Here is a 24,991-nt window from a genome sequence, read left to right as displayed (position 1 = left end):
GGGATTTCTGGGGAACTGACTACGGGCAGGACTCTCTGGGTTTGAGAAGAGTCACTCACCTCTTGGTCCAATGAGAGCTGTTGGTTTGGTTTCCATGTCTCAGGAAGTTACTGGATTCACAGGCAGATGGGTATTAAAGCAGGGTGTATAGAATGCAGGGTTGGTTCGATGGGGGGGTTTTGGTGGGGGAGGCTTCCCGCAGGAGTTTACCCTGCTGGGTGGCAACTGAGGCAGAGTTTGTGGTGAAAGGTTTAAGGAGTTTCTTGTGGGGGAGTCAGAAAGATAATTCATAGCCAGGAATATCCACAGTCCTTTGTATTTCCTTCAGTGACTGGTGACAATGTGCATTCCAGTTTCTTGCCCCCATTCTGCAACCTCTTACATGTGCACAGTTTTTCTATCTTAATTTGCCTCATGGCCACAGATTATCAAAACCTTGTACTTTTAAAGTAAATTTGTAACTGAAAGTTTTCCTGTGTCCCACCTGGCCTGCGGCCAGGACAACTGTCTCTCACTCACCAGTCCCGCAGCCACTCGGATCCAAATAAACACACACAGGCTAATATTATTTTTAAACTATGGCCATGGCAGGCTTCTTGTTATCTAGTTCTTATATCTTAAATTAACCCATTTTTATAAATCTATACTCTGCCATGTGGCCTTGTTACTTTCTTGTTATCTAGTTCTTATATCTTAAATTAACCCATTTTTATAAATCTATACTCTGCCATGTGGCTTGTTACTTACCGGTACTTTTACATCTTACTTCTCATGGCATTGGCTGGCAGTGTCTCCTCTGCTCTGTCTTTCTCCTTCCTCTCTACCTGTTTGGATTTTCTGCCTGGCCTGCCTCTCAACTGCCATGCCATAGGCCAAATGGCTGTATTTATCAATCAATCAGAGCAACATATTATCACAGCATAAAAGAAAGACATTCCCCCATCATAAATTTCTTTCTGTTTAAAATCCTAACTTCAGATATGACCCAATTACTGTTTTCATTTATGTATTTTTATAGGTTGACTATATCAAAGGAAAACTGTGGTATAATGAAAAATGTTTTGCAAACAGAGAAAGTTTTGAAGGTAAATTTTATGTCATGTTAGCAGACTTTTATCACTATAGATTACATAAAATGCATTAAATTCAAAATTTAATAAAATGTGATAATAATTATGAATTAGTGGCCTGAAAATGATAAAGCCAGGCCAGGTAGTGGTTTATACTTGTTATTCTTTTAACACTCTGGAGGCATAAACAGGAACACTGCAGGCTTAAGGCTACCCTGGGCTACATACTGACAGCTTTTCTAAAAATGAATGGGAGTGACACTCCTGCCTAAATGATCCATTAATAGATGGTGCACAACTGGCATTGATTTTATGTGGGCAGCTTTACTAACACTAACTCTTCCTAAGGCTGTACATGTAGATGTCATTCATAATTTCTTCACCTTTGTACTTTACAGTTGATTATGTTACTATCACTTTCGACAGAAACAGGACCCTAAGTGAGGTATGATATAGAACACTTTCAAAGGTAGGACATTTTGTTAAGCATAATTTCAAGAATTGTTGTTCATCTAAAATATGGTACTTAAACACACAGAAAAAATTAACCACCACCAGTGGTGTCTCCTGGTAGACTTAATAGCAGATACCTACTTTTGTTAAAACCCAGTGACTCTAGCCAAATAATCCATACCAGAGAAGAAACTTTCTTTGAAGTGTCTTCTGAAATTGAATCAACCCTGAAGAAAGGAATAGATATTAAAGAATTAAAACTATGATTTGTGAGCCAGGTGTGGTAGCACACAGCTGTAATTCTAGCAATCAGTAGGTGGAGGCAGAAGAATCACAAATTCAATATGAAGTTGGATTACAGAGTTCTAGGCCACCCTAGGTTCACATAGTAAGAACATGTCTTATAAAGCCTTTGTATTCGTGTGTGTGTGTGTGTGTGTGTGTGTGTGTGTGTGTGTGTGTGTGTGTGTATGCATGCACACACACATGTGAATGTGGGAGAGAGAGAGAGAAAGAGAGTGACTGACTTATATGTGGCCTATCAGAATAACACAATGATTCATTAGCTTATTTTCTACAATAAATAGTTGTGTTAACAATATTAACTCTTCTTTTCTCTGTTTATAGTCCAGTTCTTGTTTTTATAGTAAAGAACCATTTCTTCACTGGTTGCCTTGCTTACCTTCTACTTTTAAAAGTGCAAGATTTCTTCCACATGTGGTAACATTTCTTATTGACCAAGAAACTAAAACTGGAATTTATCTCTTCCATAATCAGGTAAGTCTTACAGCTCAGAGCTGTTTGCTCTATCACCAAGCACTGCAAATTGTCTTAGCACACATCATTTCCAATTTGTCATGATCTCAGGAATGAAAACTGAAAAAATTACTTAAGATCTATAGAATAGTTTGGCACTGAAGTTTTTTTAAATTATTTGTCATTCAAGCTGGTGAAAATTAAAGTCATGATGCCAGTTGCTTCCTGATTGTTCTACACTCATTCTCCAGGGGAGTATACAACGAATATTTTTCATATAATTCTAAAGTTCCTTAAAAGGGTTAGATTAGATGAACAATAACAAAAAAGGGAACCCATGTCACAGATACATAATTTCTGTTGTATAAGTCCTTAAATGTGGCTATTAATTAGAATTATTCTCAGAGTCATTAGAAATTTAGAGGTTCTCTAAGTGGCTGTTCACTCATTTCTAAGTGTGACATATAGGTCACCCCTCAAAAGCCCATGTAACATTAAAATAAGCTGCTTTTTCAGCTGCATTGTTTTCAAGGTAGGGTCTCCCTATGTAGCATTGGGTATCCTCAAGCTCACACTGATATGCCTGCTTCTGAGTCTGAGTGCTAGGATTAAAGGCATGTGCCACCATGCCTGCCTATGATGAACATGCTTTAGATTAAACTGATGTTTTCCTAGGGAAAAAAGTTACTTTTATGGTAGAAAGGTTTCAGGAGAACAACAGGAAAGGAGCAGGTAGTAGTGTTCGTCCATGTAGGTATCTCTCTCAGAGCCATAAGACTGCCCTTGAAAAAAGATTTAGGATAGATCTTATTGGCTCTCTTTTTTTTCTGAGAGTAGATCTGCTGTGGAAATGGTTGGCAGTTTCATTTCCAAGAATTTGCTGCTTTTAGTCAAACAAGAAAAGAGCTAAGACAGGTTTCCCCCTTGTGTATCAGTGAAATTCTTCATCTTATCTTTATCTTTATACCAAGATGGCATTTATAGGGTGTCACAGCCTTGTTCCTTCCAAGACTATGTCCCAATAGAATTGGGATTTTTGTCAGGTACCCGCATGTGTCGTGAAAGGCATGAACACGGACACTGGAGTCTATCTGGTTATTTTAGTAATGACTTACAAACCTCTCAATGCCATTTATTATACAACTTTGAACAAATTCCTTAGTTTCCTATACTACATCTCAGCATCTATAAAATGGACAGGTGGAGGTAATGAGTAGAGTTACCAGTGATTGCTAATCTTTCCATTTCTTTGATGTGATAAAGGGTATGCCCCGGTCTTAATTTAAACTGAGTCATGAGAAAGTCTAGAAATTATTACATGGACAAAGAATGACAGAATAAGTCTTATGACTTCCTTGTGTTTTATCTAGAATTCCAAAAGAACCTCTGTCTCTGTGTCAGTGCTCAAGAATGACATACCAAATTCTCAACCAAAATTTCCAAATTTCCAATTTCCCTCCTCATTCTCTTATCCAGTTGGAATGGTGTTCCATCCCCGAAGCCACTTTCTGTATGTTTATGGCAATCAGGTATGAAGCTATAAAATTTATTCTTTTGTAATTAGAGTAAGTAGTCCAGCTTCTTTAGACTGGGTGCCTATGTACATAAAGAGCAGGGGGACTCTGCTGATCTGGAGGGGAGAAGTAGACGGGAATGCAATACATGTCTATCAACTGTTTGTTTGGGTTAAGCTTAGTGGTCTGTAGTCAGTTGTAACCTTTCAATTTGTTCACTGGCTGATAAAAGAGAGCCATGGAGCACCATGGTTCTGAATATTGTCAGGTTAATCTATTTACAACTCTAGGACCTAGATTTTGCCATTAATCTACTGAAAGTATGTTTTATCTGGTATTTCTGGCACTTGACATTGCCTTCTCTCTCTCTGACTTTGTCTATCCATTCTCTTCTGACTCTGCTGCTTTCTGAGCTCTTTCTGGTGATGTTCTCCATTCTCAGTCCTCCAGTCTTGGTAGCCTGAAAGCTTTGTAAAACTTGGCAAAACACCTCTGTCAACAGCCGTGTTCAAATTCAGGAGCACAAAATATGACACATGAAGAAATTCAGTACCAAGAAAGCACTGTGGTGACTTCCAGTGAATGCACACAGTTCACTTTCACAGTGGGATTTCTCCCCTGGAAATGAAAATTATGATGGCTGCAGTTGGTTAAAGTCAAGAAAGGGAAGAGAGTTTCTCTGTGAGATTGTGAGATCTACATGACAGGTTACAGTTTTACTTCCAAGATACAAGTTCCTCAATCATTAACTTCAAAGTGTGATTTCTATTTTGATAGAAAGTGGCTAAAGACTCCTGAGATTGACAGTCTAATCTAGAATTGCTGTTCACTTGATGACTATCTCAGGACATCTATTGCTTATGAATAACTCCCTCTAGCAATCACACATATGGAAAGACAAGCAGTACCAATTTAAACTCACTGAAAACAATCAGGGAAGCGAAACACAGTGACTCCCACCTGCGATCCCAGCAGACTGGAGGCTGAGGTGGGTGGACTACTGTCAGTCCAAGGCCAGTTTTGGCTCCAGTGTGAGATTCTGTCTCAAAGTAAAACAACTTGGGCAATAGACAAAGTCTACCAAAAGTTGTTCAGGTTGATTTTTAGCATCTTACCTCATTGTTAATTCATTCAGTCTCTGTCACCTTGACATAACACATACTTGAATTCTACTGAATCTGTGCCTCCCTAGTGTATATGTGCATAGAAACCATTTTAATTTTAACAATGCTTATGATTTCTTGGCTTACGGTCTCTACTGTATACAGAATTGCAGATGTATATATAAGGTGACATCGTGGCATTAGAGCTTCTTGAAACTCTTTTATTTTAGTTCCTATACTAACAGTTCAGAACCTCTAATTTCTCCTCTGGCCATTGTCGTTTTTACCCATACATCCTACTGTGTCTAGATTGCTTCACACATCCTTTAAGCAAATGTCTAACCCCTGAGCTAGCTTTATCTCAATCTCTGTCCATTTTGATTTCTCTGTATTACCCTGACTGAGGTAGAATTCCAACTTTAGCTAAGTTTGCTCTCATTTTTTGCCTTGTGACTGCTTCCTGGTATTTTGTTCTAGAATTCTTAGGCTGTGTGTATAAAACTGATTTTGGAAGAGTTTACTGTACCTGTCAGATTTCATGGCTAGAATGTATGTAAATCAGGGATATTGTCAATAGACTCTATGATTCAAATTTTTCATATGTGTATTTTGACTATGGGCAATAAATGGCTGGAAGTGAATTGAAAAGGCTTTAGATGGTGCTCAACAAAACTAGTCTAAGAAATGAGACAGAGTCTCATCCCTCATAATGGACTGAGGAATTAAGAGACCAAACAATCAGAACAACTTTTGTGGAAACAAATATGTAATGGCTAAGATTGATGTGATTTTAAGAATGCTGGCAAAAAAAAGCCCTGTTAACATAAGCTATAGTGTGAATGATACTTATATTGGGAATAAAAGAGCTGGTGTATTACTAGTCACTTGGGCTTGTGTTCCTATATTTTGTTTTTCTTTGAGACAGAGCATTACACTCTAGTACAGGCTAGCCTGGACAGCACTATATAGATGAAGCTAGTCCTGAACTTGCCTGCTTCAGCCTCCCAAGTGTTAGGATTATAGAATTTTACCTCTATCCCCAGCTTGGAGAGAAGAAAAACACATATAGATGCCACAATATTTAAGGAATACAAGGATATAGGCCTTACAATGGAGGGGAGAATTAAAAAATAACAATAATGAAAGAATTTATGCAAAATATTTTTAACAGGAAAACCTAATAGCTAAAAGAGAAATTACAAGAAGAGGCATTTCAGTGAAATGAAGATAGAAACAAACATGTGAAGAGATGGTACAGTTCCTAAGTATAATAAAAATACAAATCGAAAATGCAATATGTGGGGCTGGGAAGTTGGCTCAGCTGGTTTCACTTGCTCTGAAAGCATGAGGACCTGAGTTTAAATCCCCAACACCCGTGTAAAAGGCATGTAAAAAGCATGACTGTGCCTATATATAACAACTGCATTAGGGAGCAGAGACAGACAGATCCAGAGAGGTCACTGTCCAGCCAACACGTCCAAAGCAATAAACTTCCTGTTCAATAAAAGACTTTGTCTCAGTAAGGTAGAGCGCACAACAGAGGAATCCATTCAATGTCATCCTGTAGTTTTCCCATGCATGTAACACACACACACACACACACAAACACGCCCGCGTATATGTGACTGAGTTCGTGATGGATATAGAGATGTGAGGAAAATAGTACTGCATGGATTTTCTTTTGTAGGAAAATTAGGCTAATAGCTGATTTTGAAAATTAGAGGCAGTTGTTAGCAAGGTATTATCTCTTTATTCCTGTAGGTATGGCTTTCAATGGATGGTGGCAATACTTTTGAATTAGTATGTGACTTTCTAAGTAACTATGTAAGGAAGACTGTTCATAGTTTTTATACTTCAGCTATATCTTTGATTACAAAAAATGGAAGGATTTACATGACAAAGGCAGGTAAGGGATTTTCAATTTGGGGTTCTATATTCGTTCAACATATGGGTCACAAATGTTTAAAAAACATATTGTATTAATCAACTAATACTAAGGCCTCAAATATAGTGGGTAATGGATTTGTTGGATCTACAGAGACAAATCATATGAACAGCCTTTAAAAAAGAAGAACCATGGGTTAGCATGCTGTATTCTCAGTGCTGTGTACTTTTCCCAAACCACATAATTGTACATGCCACAATGGAGATAGAATTTTGCTCAACATGTTATAGACAGCATATCATTTAATACTCACGAACACAATTCAAAAGAAGGTGGTGTTTACTTTGAGCTTGCTGATAAAGTAGATCATCTTAGGTCACAGAAACTTAAGAGGTGCACTATATGAATGATTGTTTGCCTCCACCTTCTCACAGTGCCCTTGATCAAGCAACAAGGCTGTCAACTAGTTGCACAATGAAAGAAACAGCTAGTAGTGACTGACCTAACCTACTGTTGCCTGTTCCCTTCCAATACAGTTGAATGCTGCCAACCAGACTCGGGACCTGAATCATGAAGGGAATGGTCCTCATATCTCTGTATCCCTCTGATCTGCATTTTCATTTTCTCATTTTCTCATTGAGTTTTTGAAATCTTCTTGTAGTGAATTATTTTTCTATTTTGTTAATGATTTTTATTAAAATATGATTACATGATTTTACCTTTCCTTTCTTCCCTCTAACCCCTACCGTGTATGTTGCCCCTATTTCTCTCAAATTCCTATCTTTCATTAAGTGTTGTGAAATGTACACCCACAGGCACACAATCTGTTCAGTCCATATACTGTATATAATAATATATAATGTGATACTACACACACACACACACACACACACACACACGCGCACACACACACACACACACACACACACACACACACACACACACATATAATTTCACCACTGACCACTTGATATGGGCAAACCTATCAGGATACTCTTTCCTGGGGAAGGCTATTTCTCCTTCTCTCAGCATTCCTTATTTGCCTGTAGTTCTTCCTCTGTTGGTAATTTGTTTGAGTCTTGTTTGGGAGTCATATTGTTGGGACTTCATAGGTATATCTCCCCTGATATTTCTAGTGAGTACACACAGAAGATACCCTGACTCCCCTTTCTGGCTCTTCCAGTCTTTCTTCCACAATACTACCTGAGCCTATGGTGCAAGAGTTGTATTGTCAGTGTATCAGTTGTAGCTGAGAACCACGTGATCACTTGTTCTCTGCCTTTTGATTAGTTGTGCTTCACTGTAATGGCTGTCCAGTGAAAATAGAAATTTCTTTGACAAGGGGTGAAAGCTACATTTAACTGTGGATATAAGGATAAATATTTAGAATACAATTAGGAATTATGCTGGTTTAGTAAAGTGGTGGTTATAAATTCCCATCCAAGATCCATGAACTCAGAAACCCAGAGTAGTTACTTAGATTTCTACCAGTTGTGACTTCCCTCTTATTGATAAGAATAATAAGAGAGCTGTTGATTACCACCAAGATATGTGTCTTAGGGATTCTATTGCTGTGAAGTGACACCATGACCAAGGCAACTCTTATAAAGAAATGCATTTAATTGTAGCAATTCATTTACAGATGAGAGGTTCAGTCCATTATCATCATGGTGGGATATGGTGGCATGCAGGCAGACATGGTGCTAGAGAGGTAGCTGAGAGTCCTACGTCTTGCAGACAACAGGAAATGGTCTGACTCACTAGGAGTGACCATAGCTTGAGCATAGGTATAGACAAATTTCTAAGTGGTCTTATTAAATAAAAAACATTGAGCCAAATATAGGGGTGAAAGCCTTAGAGATTAGGGAAATAGGAATCGCCACCAGCTAAATATACCTCACCACTCCACAGCTTCCAAAGTGAGTTACTTCCTATCTACCTGTGCCTTTATTGCTTTGCTGTTCTGCCCTCTCATTGGCTCTTAGCCCAGCTGCCTTACTTCCTTGTCACTGCCTGTCTGTACAGACCTCCAGGTCTCTATGGTTGATACTGGGATTAAAGGCGTGTGTCACCACGCTTGGCTCTGTTCCCTAGTATGACCTAGAACACACAGAGACCCTGCCTGATAAGTGATCAGATTAAGGGCATGTGCTACCACTGCCTGACTTCTATGTTTACTTTAAATGGCTTGCTATTTCCTCTGATCTCCAGGCAAACTTTATTTATTAACATACAAATAAAATATCACCACACATAGGAGACCTAAAGCTCACCCCCACAGGGACACACTTCCTCCAACAAAGCCACACCTCCTAATAATGCCACTCCCTTTGGAGGCCATTTTCCTTCAAACCACTACAATGCCACTATTGTACCCTTAGGGTTATCATGTCATGCTGGTAATTGTTGCAATTCATAGGTTTGATAGCTGTGTGGAACTAATGGCTGCTTCCCTCCCTTGGAAGCTTACATGGTACGTTCTGGATGCTTTCAAGTCAGATCCAACATGGATCCTCTGTTCAGACTGCAAGGTGACTTCAGCAATAGGACTTACCATCACCTCTGAGAAACAACCAAGGGCAACAGCAATAGCCTAAAATGCTTTGGAAATTTTGGGGCTTCCCAGACCAACAACTTGAGAGTTTCTCATGCCTAGTATTGGGGATTTTGTTAGATAGTCTGTGGCTCCTGGAGCATTATCAACCCAGGTGAGAAATTTCATTTCAAAAATTATATATATACACATACACACACACACATAATTTTTGGTAAATAGATAATAATATGATTCCTTATGATGTGGTCATTTTAGAAAAGCTTTCATATACTGGTGAGTAGAAAGTGTATTCCTCAGTATTTAGGCAGAATGTAGAGATCTGTTAAGTCCATTTGATGTATGATACCATTTAATTCTAATGTTTCTACATTTATTTACATCCAAATGACCTGTCTGTTTTACAAATGGGTTTTGAAATCACCTACTAGAATGGATTGATGCTAACCTGTGTCTTTAATTCCAATAGTATAATTTTTATGAAAGTGTATGCATTTGAGTTTGGTATTCCTATGCTTAAGAGGGTAGTATCTTCTCAGTTAATTGTGCCCTTGATTAGAATGAAGTGTCTCTCTTTATCTCTTCTGGTTAGTTTTAGTTTCAAGTCTATTTTGTCAGATATTAGTATGGCCGCTCTTATTTGATTCCTGGTCTTATTTGACTTTCTATCACCATTTCACTTTATGGTGGTACCCATCTTTAATGCTAAAGTGAATTTCTTGTAGACAACAAATAGGTGCATTTTGTTTCTTGATCCATTCCACCAGCCTCTATCTTTGGATTGAAGAATTTAAGCCATTAATATTTGAAATTATTCTTGAAAAAAATCTATGTGTTGTTTGCAGTGATACTGTTTGTGTTTTGTGTTTCAGTAATTATAGCTTCTTTTACTTTCTTTGTAGAGTCTCCTGGGTGTGCTTATTCCTTTCTTCAGCTGAAAGTATTACTTCCTGTATTTTGTTTAGGATTGGTTCACTGGGTATAAGTTCTTTAAGGATTACGGAAAGATTTTCTTTCTCCTTCAACTATGGCAGCTAGTTTTACTGGGTACAGTAATCTAGGCTGGCAGTTGTGGTCATTTGGAACTTGGAATATATTGCTCCAGGCTATTCTGGATTTTTAAGTTACCACTGAAATTAGCTATTATCCTGGTAAGTTTTCTTTTATATGTGACTTTTTTTTTCTCTCTCTCTTGTAGGTTTCAATAGACTATCTTTATTATGTATACTTAGTGTTTTAACTATAATATGCTGTGTGGATTTTCTTTTCTGGTCTCTTTTGTTGATTTGGTGTTCTGTGTGCTCCTTGTATTTGTATGTGTGTGTCTTTCCTTAGTTTGAGGAAGTTTTCTTCTGTGATCTTATAGACGATTTGGTCTATACCATTGACCTGGGATTCTTCTCCCTTATCTCTTCTTACAATTCTAAGATTTGGTCTCTTCATAGTGTCCCACACTTCCTCTACATTATTTTCCTGTGTTTTAAAAATGTGTTCCTGTTTCTTCTTATTTGGTCTAGATCCTCTACTTTATCTTCAAATCCTGATAGTTTGTCTTCTGCTTGATTCATTCTACTTGCAAAACTTTACAGTGTTCTAGTTGTGTTATTGGGTTTTTCAATTCCATAATCATTTTAGCTTGATTCCTCTTCACTGATTCTCTTTATTGAATTCTGTTCTCAAGTTCTGGGTGTCCTCATCATTTCCACAATCCTTAATGTTTGTGTTTTCTTGGCATCACTCAGGCACTTAGTCTCTTAGAGTTTCTCTATGAGTTTACCAAGCAGTTTGTGTGCCTTCTTTAAACTCCTTGAACTCTTGGTGATGTTTATGATTGTCCTTTTAAATTCTGTGTCCTGGGGTTTGGCTAGGTAATTTTTGTTGGACAACATTTCTATGGAACTGGTGGATTTGGGAGAAGGAAATGCTGCCCTGATCTTTCATAGTATGTATTTTTGCAATAAGATCTAGACATGTGGACTTCTTTTGTTAGTTCTGTGTCTATATTAGATGTCAAAGACTGTTACAGAATACAGAATATGTGTGTCACGTTTAGGCTACAGATTGGATATGGCTTAGATGGAATGAATTCAGAACTCAGGAGCAAGGTCGCTGTGCAGGATGTACATCCTGGTTCAAGCCTAGAGTTTGGGGGTAGACCTGGGGATTGGGGAGAGTGAATAGAAGGAAAGATCAGGTGTACTCACCAGTTAGTCCCTGTCATAAGATGTGCAGGACCTGGTTGAGTGAAGAGGTTGGGTGTGGCATAAGAGGTGTCAAGGTCCTCTGTAATGAATTCATTAATGAAGGTCCTTTGATGAAAAATATTGAGGAAAGATTACCTTTTATTGTGGGATATACTTGGTCTCAAATTGACTTTTTATTAATTAATTAATTTTATTAAAAATGTTAACATTCAAAATGTGGTACATATAAACAATGGAGTACGACTCAGCAGCGAAAAACAATGACATCATGAGGTTTGCAGGCAAATGGATGGAACTAGAAAAAATCATCCTGAGTGAGGTAATCCAGACTCAGAAGGACAAACAGGGTATGTACTCACTCATAAGTGGATACTGGATGTAAAGCAAAGGATAACCAGACTGCAACTCACAACTCCAAGGAGACTACCTAGTAAAGAGGACCCTAAGAAAGACACAGGGATCACCCAACAACAGAGAAATAGATGAGATCTACATGAACAAACTGGGGGTGGGGTAGGGTAATGGAGGGCAAGGGTTGGGGGAAAGAGAGCTTAGGGGAGCAGGAGGTCCCAGCTGGGTCAGGAACAGTGTAGGAGAACAAGGAAAGAGAATCCATGATAAATGAAGACCCCATGGAAATAGGAAGAAGCAGAGTGCTAGAGAGGTCCCCAGAAATCCACAAAGATACCTCCACTGTAGACTACTGGCAATGGTCAAGTGTAGCATGAATCTTAAAAGTTCTTATTAATAAAATCAAACCTGAAGCCAGTTATTGGGGTGAACACCGGATGATCAGAGAGACAGAACAAGCCACAGCTATCTCACCTTGCCAGTTCCTCAGCTGGTCCTGTTTCCTCAGACTGGAAGCCTCTGAGTCCTCATCCAGAATGAATCTCAGCTGAACTGTGTTGCTCCAAAGCCTGAAAGCTTAACCAGCCAAATGCTTAACCAGCCAAATGCTGCTAGTTTCTGGTCCTCACGCCTTATAAACCTTTCTGCTTTCTACCACCACTCCCTGGGATTAAAGGCTGCTTTCTGGTATTAAAGGCGTGAGTCACCATGCCTGACTGTTTCCAATGCGGCCTTGAACTCACAGAGATCCAGAGGGATTTCTGTCTCTGGAATGCTAGGATTAAAGGCGTGAGTGCCACCATTTTCTAGCCTCTGTATCTAGTGGCTGTCTGTTCTCTGACCCCAGATAAGTTTATTAAGGTACACAATATTTTGGGGAACACAATACCACCACAGTCAAGAGAGTGCCTGACCTTACCTACTCTGGTGATCTGATGGCTGAACACCCTGGCTGTCATGATAGAATTCTCATCCAGTGACTGATGGAAGCAGATGCAGAAAGCCACAGCAGAGCCCCAGGTGGAGCTCCAGGTATCCAATCAGCAAGAGAGAGGAGGGATTGCATGAGCGAGAGATATTGAGACCATGATTGGAAAAAGCAGAGGGACAAATAGCCAAACTACTGGAAATACGTGAACTGTGTACCGATAGCTGAGGAGCCCCCTTGGAACTGGACAGGCCCTCTGGAACAGTGAGACAGTTGATTAGCTTGAACTGTTTGGGAGGCCCCCAGGCAGTGGGACCAGGACCTGTCCTTGGTGCATGGGCTAGGTCTTTGGAACCTGGGGCCCATGCTGGAACACTTTGCTCACCTTGGTGTAGGGAGGAGGGGACTGGACCTGCCTTGACTGAGTCTACCAGGCTGGGCTGATTCCCAAGGGGAGACCTTGCCTTGGAGGAGGTGAGAATGGGGGGGGGGGTGGATTGGCGGGGAAGGCTGGGGGTTGGGAGGAGGGAGAACAGGGGAATCCGTGGCTGATATGTAAAATTAATTATAAATAAAAATACTATAAAAAATATGTTAACATACAAAATATCTTATTATATTCTTTACCTTCCCCAACTCCTCCCAGATTCTATCCACCTCCCTACCCATCCAACTTCATGTTCCTCTCTCTCTCTCTCTCTCTCTCTCTCTCTCTCTCTCTCTCTCTCTCTCTCTCTCTCAAAAACCCAAAAAATAAAATAAAAATTAAGACAAAATACCAAAATGAAAAAATAAACACACACACACACACACACACACACACACACACACACACAAATGGAGTCTGTTTTATGTTGACCAACTACTCCTGGGCAAGGGACCTGCCAGAAATTGGATAGAATCTAGATGTCCATCAACTGATGAATGAATACTGAAAACATGCAACATTTGCACAATAAAATAAATATTATTCAGCTGTTAAGAACAATTAAATTTTTAGAAAACCAGATGGAGCTAAAAGAATCATTCTGAGTGAGTTAACCCAGAACCAAAAAGACAAATATAGCATATTCTCCTTTATATGTGGATGTTAGCTTTTAAGCTTTGGACATGTGCGTTTCAACTTGAATAACCACAGAGGTTAGGTAGCTATTAAGGGAAATGGTGGGAAAGGAGGTCCAATTTCTGGCTATTATGAATAGAGCAGCAATGGACATGGATGAGCAAGTATTTCTGGAGTAAGATACAGAGTCTTTTGGATATATGCCCAAGAGTGGTATAGCTGGATCTTGCTGTAGATCTCTTCCCAGCTTTCTGAAGAACTGCAACATTGATTTTCATAGTGACTATACATGTTTGCAGTCCCATCAGTAATGATTAAGTGTTCCTCTTTCCCCACATCCTTGCCAGTATGAGCTGCCATTTGCTGTATTGATGTTGGCCATTCTGACTAGTGTAAGAGGAAATATCAAAGTAGTTTTAATTTGTATTTCCTTCATGACTAAAGATGCTGAACATTTTTAAAAAGGTTTTCTCAGCCATTTGTGTTTCATCTTTTAGAATCTCAAAGTAGTTTTGATTTGCATTTCCCTGATGGCTTAGGATGTTGAACATTCCTTTATGTGTTTCTCAGACATTTCTGTTTCATCTTTTGAGAAAACTTTTTAGTTTTAATACCCTTTTTTAAATATTTTTTTCTTGTTGAAGTTTTTTTTAGTTCTTTATATATTCTAGATACTTACCCTCTATCAGATGTATAATTGGTTAAGATCTTTTCCCATTTTGTAGACTGCTGTTTTTTTCTGAATGATAGTGTCCTTTGTGATACAAAAGGCTTCCAGCTTCACAAGGTCCCATTTATTAATTGTTGGCCCTAGTACCTGTTCTACTAGTGTTCTGTTCAGAAACTCTTTTCCTGTGTCAATGAGTTAAAGCATCTACCCCACTTTATCTTCTTTGAGGTCCCTGATCAATATGGAGTTGCATTTTGTACAGAGTAATAAATATGGATCTATTTTCATTCTTCTACATGGACCTATCAAAGTTGACCAGCACCATTTATTGAAGATGCTGTCTTTTCTCCACTGTGTATTTTTGGCTTCTAATTTTGTAAAAAATAGGTGTTCATAAGTTGTGGAATTGTCTGGGTCTTCAACTTGATTTCATTGACCAATGTGTCTGTTTTTATTCCAATACCATGCTACAGCTCTGTAGCCCATCGTGAAGTCTGGGGTGCTTATACCTTCAGCAGTTCTTATATTATTTAGGATTGTTTTATCCATCCTGGTTTGTGTGTATGTGTGTGCATGTTTCTATATGAAGCTGAAGGTTTTTCTTTCAATTTCTGTGAAGAATTGTGTTGAAATTTTGATGGGGATTGCATTGAATCTATAGATTGCTTTTGAAAGGATAGCAATTTTCATAGAATAAATCTTACTAACCCATGAGCATGAGAGATCTTTCCATATGCTTTTATCTTCTTCAGTTCCTGTCTTCAATGTCTTAAATTTTTTTATTACACAGGTTTTTCACTTGTTTGGATAGAGTTATCCCAAGATATTTTATTTTTTCAGGCTATTATGAAAGGTACTGTTTCTCTGATTTCTTTCTCAGTGTGTTTGTCATTGCATATGGGAAGGCTACTGATTTGATGTGTTAATTTTATATCCTGATTTTCTTAAAGTGTTTACCAGCTGTAGAAAGTTCCTATTAGAATATTTAGGTCATATATATATATATGTATATATATATATATGTATATATATATATATATATAAAATTTCTAATTATGATACTTGGACTTCTTCCCTTCCTGCTTGTATACCATTTCTCTCTTTCACTTGTCTTATTGCTGTAGCTTTGACTTTAAGTACTTTCAATTACTACGTTGATTAGGTATGGAGATGAATGGACATCCTTGTCTCATTCTTATTTTAATGGAAATGCTTTGACTTTCTCTTCATTTAGATTTATGTTGGCTGTGGGCTTGCTATAAATTGCCTTTCTTATGTTGAGATATGTCCCTTGTATATTTGGTCTCTCCAGGATTTTTATCATGAAGGTATGTTGGATTTTGTCAAAGCCCATTTCTGTATCTAATGATATGATTGTGTAATTTTTGTCTTATTGTTTATTTGTGTGGTAGATTTTGTTTACTGATTTACATATGTTGAATGGTCCCTACATCTCTGAGATGAGCCTACAGAAGCATCCCCTTCACATGCTTCAGCAGATGGGGTGGATGTTGGGGTAGGCCAATTCATATGCCTAGTTCTGGGCCTGGATAATTGCAGGGTCTGCCAGCTCTCCCCTGCCTTCACCACTAGGGTGAGCTCTCCAGAATTCACCTTGCTAGTACATGTCTTGCAGCAATGAGCAAGGGTCAGGGCCAGTTCTTCTGTTTTCAGATCCTCGGAGTCAATTCTCCTACACCTGCACCTTCAGGGCTAGCTCTATTATGTTGCCCAGGTGAGGTATAACGGCCACTCTCCCAAGTGCTGCAGCTGTTGAGGGGCAGGGACAGCTTTCCTACTCTCATGACCTCAGACCCAGCACTTCCACCTGCCTCAGGCAGCCAGGGGCTGAGGGGGGACACCCACACCACCATATGGTAGATGAGGGGCAGAGCTAGATCTCCTATGCTCACATTCTCAGACACTTCATCTGCACCCTCATCAATAAAGTCAGTTCTACTTTGCTGCCCAGGCAAGGTACAGGGTCCACATTCCCTAGTGCTGTAGCTGGTATGGGGGAGGGTCAGCTCCCTCACTCACCACAGCTGGCAGGGACAAGGCAGAGGGAGGGTGTGACTGATATATTGTGTACCCCAATAAAATTATTTAGGGGACAGAGAACAGAACAGCCACTAGATAGACATAGAGGCCAGAAAATGATGGCACACACACCTTTAATCCTAGCATTCCGAAGGCAGAGATCCATCCGGATCTCTGTGGGTTCAAAGCCACACTGGAAACAGCCAGGCAAGGTGACACACACCTTTAATCCCAGCACTTGAGATCTCATGTCTTGCTTGGGAAAGACACATTCCTTTAATCCCAGGAAGTGATGGCAGGAATCAGAAAGTTATATAAGGCATGAGGACCAAGAACTAGGGCTCTTTTAAGCTTTTAGGTTTTTAGCAGCAATTTAGCTTAGATCTATTCAGGTGAGGACTCAGAGGCTTCCAGTTTGAGGAAACAAGATCAGCTGAGAGGTTGGCAAGGTGAGGTTGAGTGTGGTTTGTTCTGTTTCTCTGATCTTTTAGCATTCATTCCAATACCTGGCTCTGGGTTTGTTTTTGTTTAATAAGACCTTTTAAGATTTGTGCTACAGGAGAGCATCTTTGCCTTGCCCTCACCACCACATGGCAGACAAGGAGGGTGTGGCCAGCTATGAGTAGGGTCAAGAGACATACCCTCAGGCCAGGAGTGGACCACCCTGGGCTCCGAAGAGAAAGAGTGTTTCCACCCAGTGCCATGACAGACTGAGAATTTTTACATATATGTTCATAAGGGATATTGGTCTTATAATTTTCTTTTAGTTGTTGGATATTTACATGGTTTTGGTATCAGGGTAATAGTGGCTTCATAAAATTAATTGGAGAATGTTCATTCAGTTTCTATTTTCAGAATAATTTAAGGACTCTTTGGCATTAGTTCTTAGAAGATCTGGTAGAATTCTGCACTGAATACGTCCTGGGGGTTTTTTAGTTGGAATATTTTTAATTATTGCTTTATATCACTAGGTGTTATATGCTTGTTTAAGTTATTTATTTAATCTTGATTTAACATATATATATATATACATATATATATATATATAAAACATATATATATCAAGAAATTCATCCATTTATCTTAGCTTTTCCAGTTTGGTGGGATGCAGATTTATATGTCATAATTCTCTGAATTTCCTTAGCATCTATTGTAATGTCTCACTTTTCATCTCTAATTTTATTATTTTGTATCTTTTCCATATTTTGACTAATTTAGCTATTGGTTTGCCAATCTTTTTTATTGTTTCCAAAGAACAAACTCTTCATTTCTTTGATTCCTTGTGTTGTTTTTGTTTGTTTGTTTAAATTTCAGTGATTTCAGCCCTGAGTTTATTTCCCCCCATCTACTTTTTTTAAAAATTATATCTTCTTGTTTTTCTAGAGCTTTCAAGTGTATCTAAGTTATTAATATTAGAATTCTATAGTTTTTTATGTAGTCTCTTACGATTATGAACTTGCCTCTTAGAACTGCCTTCAATGTGCCCCATAGTTTTGGGTAGGCTGTGTTTTTATTTTATTCAATTCTAAAAGGTTTTACATTTTTTTACTCATTTCTGTATAGAACTGGTTTTTTCAATAGTGAATTGTTCAGCTTCTATGAGTTTTATACGTTCTGCCATTTCTTTTGCCAGCTTTAATCCATGGTGGTCAAATAGGATGCATGGTACTATTTTGTTGTTTTTTTATATATCTGTTTAGACTTGCTTTGTGTCCTGATATGTGTCAGTTTTGTAGACAGTTCCATAGACATCTGAAAAGAAAGTATATTATAATAGTTATATTTTATTATATTATATTATAATACATTATACTATACTATACTACATTACATTAGTATACTAGTGTTTGAGTGGAATCTTCTGCAAATGTCTGTTAGGTCCATTTGATTTACTATATCGTTTATCTCCAGAATTTCTCTGTTTAGTTTTTGTCTGGATGACCTATCTAATGGTGAGAGTGGGATGATGAAATCACCTACTACTCCTGTATTAGGGACAATAGGTGACTTTAGCTGTATTTGTATTTCCTTTTTAAACTTGTGTGTCTTTGCGTTTGGTGTGGACATCTTTAGAATTATACCTTCTTGGTGGATTTTTCCTTTAATGATATGTAGTTTCTCTCCCCATCTCTACTGATTGGTTTTAGTTTCAAGTCCACTTTGTTAGACATTAAAATAGTTACGCCTCCTTGATTCTTGGGTCTGCTTCCTTGGAATACTCTTTTCTATCCTTTTACCCTAAGATGATATCTATCCTGATGGTGAGGTGTGTTTCTTGGATGTGGCACAAAGACGGATCCTGTTTTCAAATTCAGTCTGTTAGTCTGTTTTTAATTGAAGAATTGAGACCACTAATATTGAGTTATCAATAAGTAATGTTTATTGATTCCTGATATTTTTATATCATGTGTTATTTCCACTTCTTTTGATTAATTGTTCTGGGACTATCCCTTGTATCCTGTTGGATGAAGTTAACCTTCTCTTCAGACTGAACTTTTCCTTCTAGCATCTTCTGTAGAGCTAGCTTAGTGGATAGAAATTGCTTAAATTTGTTTGTATCATGAAATGTTTTTCTTTCTTCATCAATTGTGATTGATTGTTTTGGTGGGTATAGTAGTCTAGGATGTCATCTGTTGTATCTTAGAGCTTTTGGAACATCCATCCATGCTCTCTTGACTTACAGAGTCTCCATGAAAAAGTTGAGCTATTTTAATGAGCATGCCTTTATATGTGATTGGTTTCTTTCCTTTTTCCCCTCCCTTGCATAACCTTTTAATATCCTTTCTTTGTTCTGTTCATTCAGTATTTTCAGTACTGTGTGTTGCAGGGAATTTCTTTTCTGGTTCTGTATATTTCATTTTCATGTGCTTCTTATACCTTAATAGGCGTCTCTTTCTTTGGGTTTGGGGAAACTTACTGTGATTTTGTTAGAAATATTGTCCATGCTTTTGACTTAAGTTTCTTCTCCTTCCAGCATACCTATTATTCATTGCTTAAATCATTTCATGGTGTCCTGAATTTCCTGCATTTTTTCTGTGACTATACCCTTTTTCTTTTCTTACTTAAGTCTACATACGTTGCAAAACACACTGTAACCTGTTTAGAGATTTTTCCATCAGGACCTCTCTTTTTTTTTGCTCCTGAATTGGGAGGTTTATATTCTTGTTTTTTCCCCTTATCTTTTTTTAATTAGAAGCTTTTTTTCATTTTACATACTAACCACAGTTCCCCCTCCCTCCTGTCCTCCCACTCACCACCCACCTTCTCCCCACCCCAAAGGGTCAGAGGGGGTAAGACCTCCCATGGGGAGTCAACAAAGTCTGGCATATCAAGTTAAAGCAGGACCTAGCCCCTCGCCTCTGCATCAAGGCTGAGCAAGGCATCCCTCCATAGGGAATGGGCTCCAAAAACCCAGTTCATGTACTAGGGATAAATCCTGGTCCCATGGCCAGTGGCCCCACAAACTGCCCAACCCACACAACTGTCACCCACATTCAGAGGGCCTAGTTTGCTCCCATGCAGGTTCCCCAGCTATCATCCCAGAGTTAGTGAGCTCCCACTAGCTCAGGTCAGCTGTCTCTGTGGGTTTCCCCATCATGATCTTGACCCCTTTGCTCATAGAATCCCTCCTCCCTCTCTTCGACTGGACTCCAGGAGCTCAGCCCAGTATTTAGCTGTGGATCTCTGCATCTGCTTCCCTCACTTACTGGATGAAGGTTCTCTGATGACAACTAGTCTAGTCATCAGTCTGATTACAGGGGAAGGCCAGTTCAGGCACCCTCTCCACTATTGCTTGGAGTATTAGCTGGATTCGTTCTTGTAGATTCCTGGGAATTTCCCTAGCACCAGGTTTCTCCCTAACATATAATGACTCTCTCTATCAAGATATCTTTCTTTGCTCTCCCTGTCTGTCCCTTCCCCAACTCAAACATCCCATTCCCTCATGTTCTCTTTCTACCTTGCCTTACTCCACCCCCACCACAAACACACACACCCAATTTACTCAGGAGATCTTATCTATTTCCTCTTCCTAGGGGGATCCATGCATGTCTCTCTTAGGATCCTCCTTGTTACCTAGCTTTTCTGAGGTTGTGGATTGTACCCTGGTTATCCTTTGCTTTACATCTAATATTCGCTTATGAGTGAGTACATACTGTGTTTGTCTTTCTGGGTCCGGGTTACCTCACTCAAGATGGTTTTTTTCTAGTTCCATGGATTTACCTGCAAATTTCAAGATGTCATTGTTTTTCACAACTGAGTAATACTACATTGTGTAAATGTACCACATATTCTTTATCCACTCTTTGGTTGAGGGGCATCTAGGTTGTTTCCAGGTTCTGGCTATTATGAATAACGCTGCTATAAACATAGTTGAGCAAGGGTCCTTGTAGTATGAATGTTCGTCCTTTGGTTATATGCCCAAGAGTGGTATTGCTGGATCATGAGGTAGATTGATTCTCATTTTCTGAGAAACCACCATATTGATTTTCAAAGTGGCTGTACAAGTTTGCACTCTCACCAGCAATGGAGGAGTGTTCCCCTTGTTCCACATACTCTCCAGCATAAGCTGTCATCAGTATTTTGGATCTTAGCCATTCTGACAAGGGTAAGATGGTATCTCAGAGTTGTTTTGATTTGCATTTCCCTGTAGGCTGAGGATGTTGACCAATTCTTTAAGTGTCTTTTGGCCATTTGAGGTTCTTCTGTTGACAACTCTCTGTATAACTCTATGCTCATTTTTGATTAGATTATTTAGTATTTTGATGTCTAGTTTCTTGAGTTCTTTATATATTTAGAGATGAGGCCTCTGTCAGATGTAGTATTGGTGAAGATCTTTTCCATTTTGTAGGCTGTCCTTTTGTCTTATTAACCATATCCTTTGCCTTACAGAAACTTCTCAGTTTCAGGAGGTCCCATTCATTAATTGTTGCACTCAGTGTCTGTGCTACTGGTATTATATATAGGAAGTGGTTTCCTGTGCCAATATGTTCAAGGCTGCTTCCCACTTTCTCTACTATCAGCTTCAGTGTAACTGGATTTATGGTTGATATCTTTGATCCACTTGGACTTGAAATTTGTACAGGGTGGTAGATATGAATCCATTTACATTCTTCTACTTGCCTCCATCTGGTTATGCCAGCACCATTTGTTGAAGTTTTGTTGTACAGTTTTGACTTCTTGGTCAAAAATCAAGTGTTCATAGGTGTGTGGATTAATGTCAGGGTCTTCAGTTCCATTCCATGGGTCCACATGTCTGTTTTTATGCCAATAATCAAGCTGTTTTTATTACTATAGCTCTATAGTAGAGCTTGAGGTCAGGGATGGTTTTGCCTCCAGAGGTTACTTTATTGTAAAAGGTTGTTTTGGCTATCCTGGGTGTTTTGTTTTTCCATATGAACTTGAGTATTGTTCTTTCCAGGTCTGTGAAGAATTGTGTTGGGATTTTGGTGGGGATTGCATTGAATCAGTAGATTGCTTTTGGTAAGATTGCCATTTTTACTATGTTGATCCTACCTATCCATGAGCATGGAAGATCTTTCCATTTTTTGATATCTTCTTCAATTTCTTTCTTCAAGGACTTACTGTTCTTGTCATGCAGGTCTTTCACTTGTTTGGTTAGAGTTACACCAAAGTATTATATGTTACTTATGGCTACTGCAAAGGATGATGTTTCCCTGATGTCTTTTTCAGCCCATTTATCATTTGTATGTAGGAAGGCTACTTATTTTTTTTTTAGTTAATCTTGTGTCCCACCACATTGCTGAAGGTGTTTATCAGCTGTAGGAGTTCTCTGGTAGAATTTTTGGGGTCACTTATGTATACTCTCATATCATTAGCAAAATGCAAAAGTTTGACTTCTTCCTTTCCAATTTGTATCCTCTTAATCTCCATTTGTTGTCTTATTGCTATAACTAGAATTTCAAGTACTATAGTGAGTAGGTATGGAGACAGTGAGCAGCCTTATCCTGTTCCTGATTTTAGTGGAATCACTTTGAATTTCTTTCCATTTAGTTTAATGTTGGCTGTTGGCTTGTGGTAAATTGCCTTTATTATGTTTAGGTATGTTCCTTGTATTCCTGATCTCTCCAAGACTTTTATCATGAAGGAGTGTTGATTTTGTCAAAGGCTTTTCCAGCATCTCATGAAATGATTATGTGTTTTTTTTTCTTTCAGTTTGTTTATATGGTGGATTACATTGACAGATTTTCAAATGTTGAACCAACCCTGCATCTCTGGGATAAAGTTACTTGATCATAGAGGTTGATTTTTTTTCTGACGTGTTCTTTGATTCAGTTTGCCAGTTTCTATTGAGTATTTTTGTATCAATGTACATGAGGGAGATTGGTTGTAATTCTCTTTCTTTATTGTGTCTTTGTGTGGTTTGGGTATCAGGGTAACTGTAGCCTCATAAAAAGAGTTTGGCAATGTTTCTTGTTTCTATTGTATGGAACAATTTGAGGAGTATTGGTATAGTTCTTCTTTAAATTCTGGTAGAATTCTGCACTGAAACCATCTGACCCTGTGCTTTTTTTGGGAGAGGGGAGACATTTACTAGCTGCTTCTATTTCCTTAGGGGTTATAGGTCTATTTAAATTGTTTGTCTGGTCTTGACTCTACTTAGGTATGTTGTACCTATCAAGAAAATTGTCCATTTCTTTTAGATTTTTCAACATTATGGAGTACAGATTTTTATTCTCTGGATTTTCTCCATGTTTGTTTTTATGTCTTCCTTTTCATTTTTGAATTTTCTTGATTTGGGTATTCTCTCTCTGCCTTTTGGTTAATTTGGATAAAGGTTTGTCTATCTTGTTGATTTTCTCAAAGAACCAACTCTTTGTTTCTTTTATTCTTTGTATTGTTCCTTTTATTGATTTCAGCCCTTAATTTGATTGTTTCCTGCTGTCTACTCCTCCTGGGTGAGTTTACTTCTTTTTGTTCTAGAACTTTCAGGTGTACTGTTAAGTCAATATTGTGGGATTTCTCCAAATTCTTTATGTAGGCACTTAGTGTTATGAACTTTCCTCTTAGCACCACTTTCATAGTGTCCCATAATTTTGGGTATGTTGTACATTCATTTTCATTAAATTCTAGAAAGTCTTTAATTTCTTTCTTTATTTCTTCCTTGACCCAGTGATGACTCAGTAGAGAGTTGTTCAGTTTCCATTAGTTTGTAGGATTTCTGTAGTTTGTGTTGTTGTTGAATTCTAACTTGAAACCATGGTGATCCAATAGAATATAGGAGGTTATTCCAATATTTTATATCTGTTGAGACTTACTTTGTGACTCAGTATGTGGTCAATTTCAGAGATGGTTCCATGAGGTGCTTAAAAAAAAATATATATTCTTCTGTGTTTGGGTGAAATGTTCTGTAGATGTATATTAAGTCCATTTGGGTCATAACAACTGTTAGATCCATTGTTTCTTTGTTAAGTTTCTGTCTTTCAGACCTGTCCATTGGTGAGAGTGGGGTGTTGAAGTCTCCCACTATTAACATGAGGGGTTTGATGTGTGATTTAAACTTTAGTAATATTTCTTTTACAAATGTGGCTGCCCTTGTATTTGGGGCATAGATGTTCAGAATTGAGATTTCATCTTGATGTGTTTTTCCTTTGATGAATATGAAATGTCCTTCTCCACCTCCTTTGATTAATTTTAGTTTGAAGTCTATTTTATTAGATATTAGGATAGCTATACCAGCTTGCTTCTTAGATCCATTTGTTAGAAAATCTTTTCCCAACTCTTTACTATGAGGTAATGTCTGTTTTTGAAGTTATGTTTCTTGTATGCATATTTGTTGTTTTCATATCCATTCTGTAAGCCTGTGTCTTTTTATTAGTGAATTGAGTCCATTGATAGTAAGAGATATTAATGACCACTGATTGTTAATTCCTGTTATTTTTTTGTTTTGGTTCTGGTAGTTGGTGTGTGTGTGTGTGTGTGTGTGTGTGTGTGTGTGTGTGTGTGTGTCCTTTCTTTGGGTTTTGCTAGTGTGTGATTATCTATAAAAATATTGAATGCTTCACGAATTTCTGTGTCATCCTTGCACAGGGGCCATGCTAATCTTTTCTGTATCGTTCCAATTCTAGTAGATGTGCTGCTGAAGTGAGTGGCATTTTCCAGTCTTGAACAGTTTTTTTGTTTGTTTGTTTTTTATTTTTTGTTTGTTTTTTTTTGAGACAGGGTTTCTCTGTGTAGTTTTGGTACCTGTCCTGGATATCCCTCTGTAGACCAGGCTGGCCTCAAACTCACAGAGATCTGCCTTCTGAGTGCTGGGTTTAATTTGTTTCCTTCTTCTATTTGTTTGTGTTTTCCGGGATTTCTTTAAGGAATTTATTCATTTCCTTTTAAAGGACCACTATAATCTTCATGTAGGCAGTTTTAAGGTCTTTTTCTTGTGCT

At 38.3% G+C, this 24,991-nt stretch overlaps 1 protein-coding gene and 1 non-coding gene across 2 annotated transcripts in view; one reads left to right on the top strand and one right to left on the bottom strand.

The window, feature by feature from the left end:
* Positions 1–24,991, top strand: part of LOC128110625 (cation channel sperm-associated auxiliary subunit beta-like) — a 195,021-nt gene that overhangs the window by 86,046 nt on the left and 83,984 nt on the right. The window contains exons 10-14 of the mRNA XM_052738258.1: positions 1,019–1,085; positions 1,469–1,515; positions 2,151–2,300; positions 3,650–3,808; positions 6,658–6,802. Coding sequence (XP_052594218.1) covers positions 1,019–1,085; positions 1,469–1,515; positions 2,151–2,300; positions 3,650–3,808; positions 6,658–6,802 — 568 coding nt within the window. The remainder of the gene's footprint in view (positions 1–1,018; positions 1,086–1,468; positions 1,516–2,150; positions 2,301–3,649; positions 3,809–6,657; positions 6,803–24,991) is intronic.
* Positions 24,596–24,698, bottom strand: LOC128111409 (U6 spliceosomal RNA). The gene has a single exon (XR_008218647.1). It is a non-coding gene; the product is annotated as a U6 spliceosomal RNA (small nuclear RNA).

This window comes from Peromyscus californicus, unplaced genomic scaffold (assembly GCF_007827085.1).
Source record: "Peromyscus californicus insignis strain IS unplaced genomic scaffold, ASM782708v3 Scaffold_15__1_contigs__length_86483966, whole genome shotgun sequence".
Classification (NCBI taxonomy): domain Eukaryota; kingdom Metazoa; phylum Chordata; class Mammalia; order Rodentia; family Cricetidae; genus Peromyscus; species Peromyscus californicus.
Note: the sequence above shows the minus strand (reverse complement) of the source record. Positions and strands in the feature narration are given on the sequence as shown.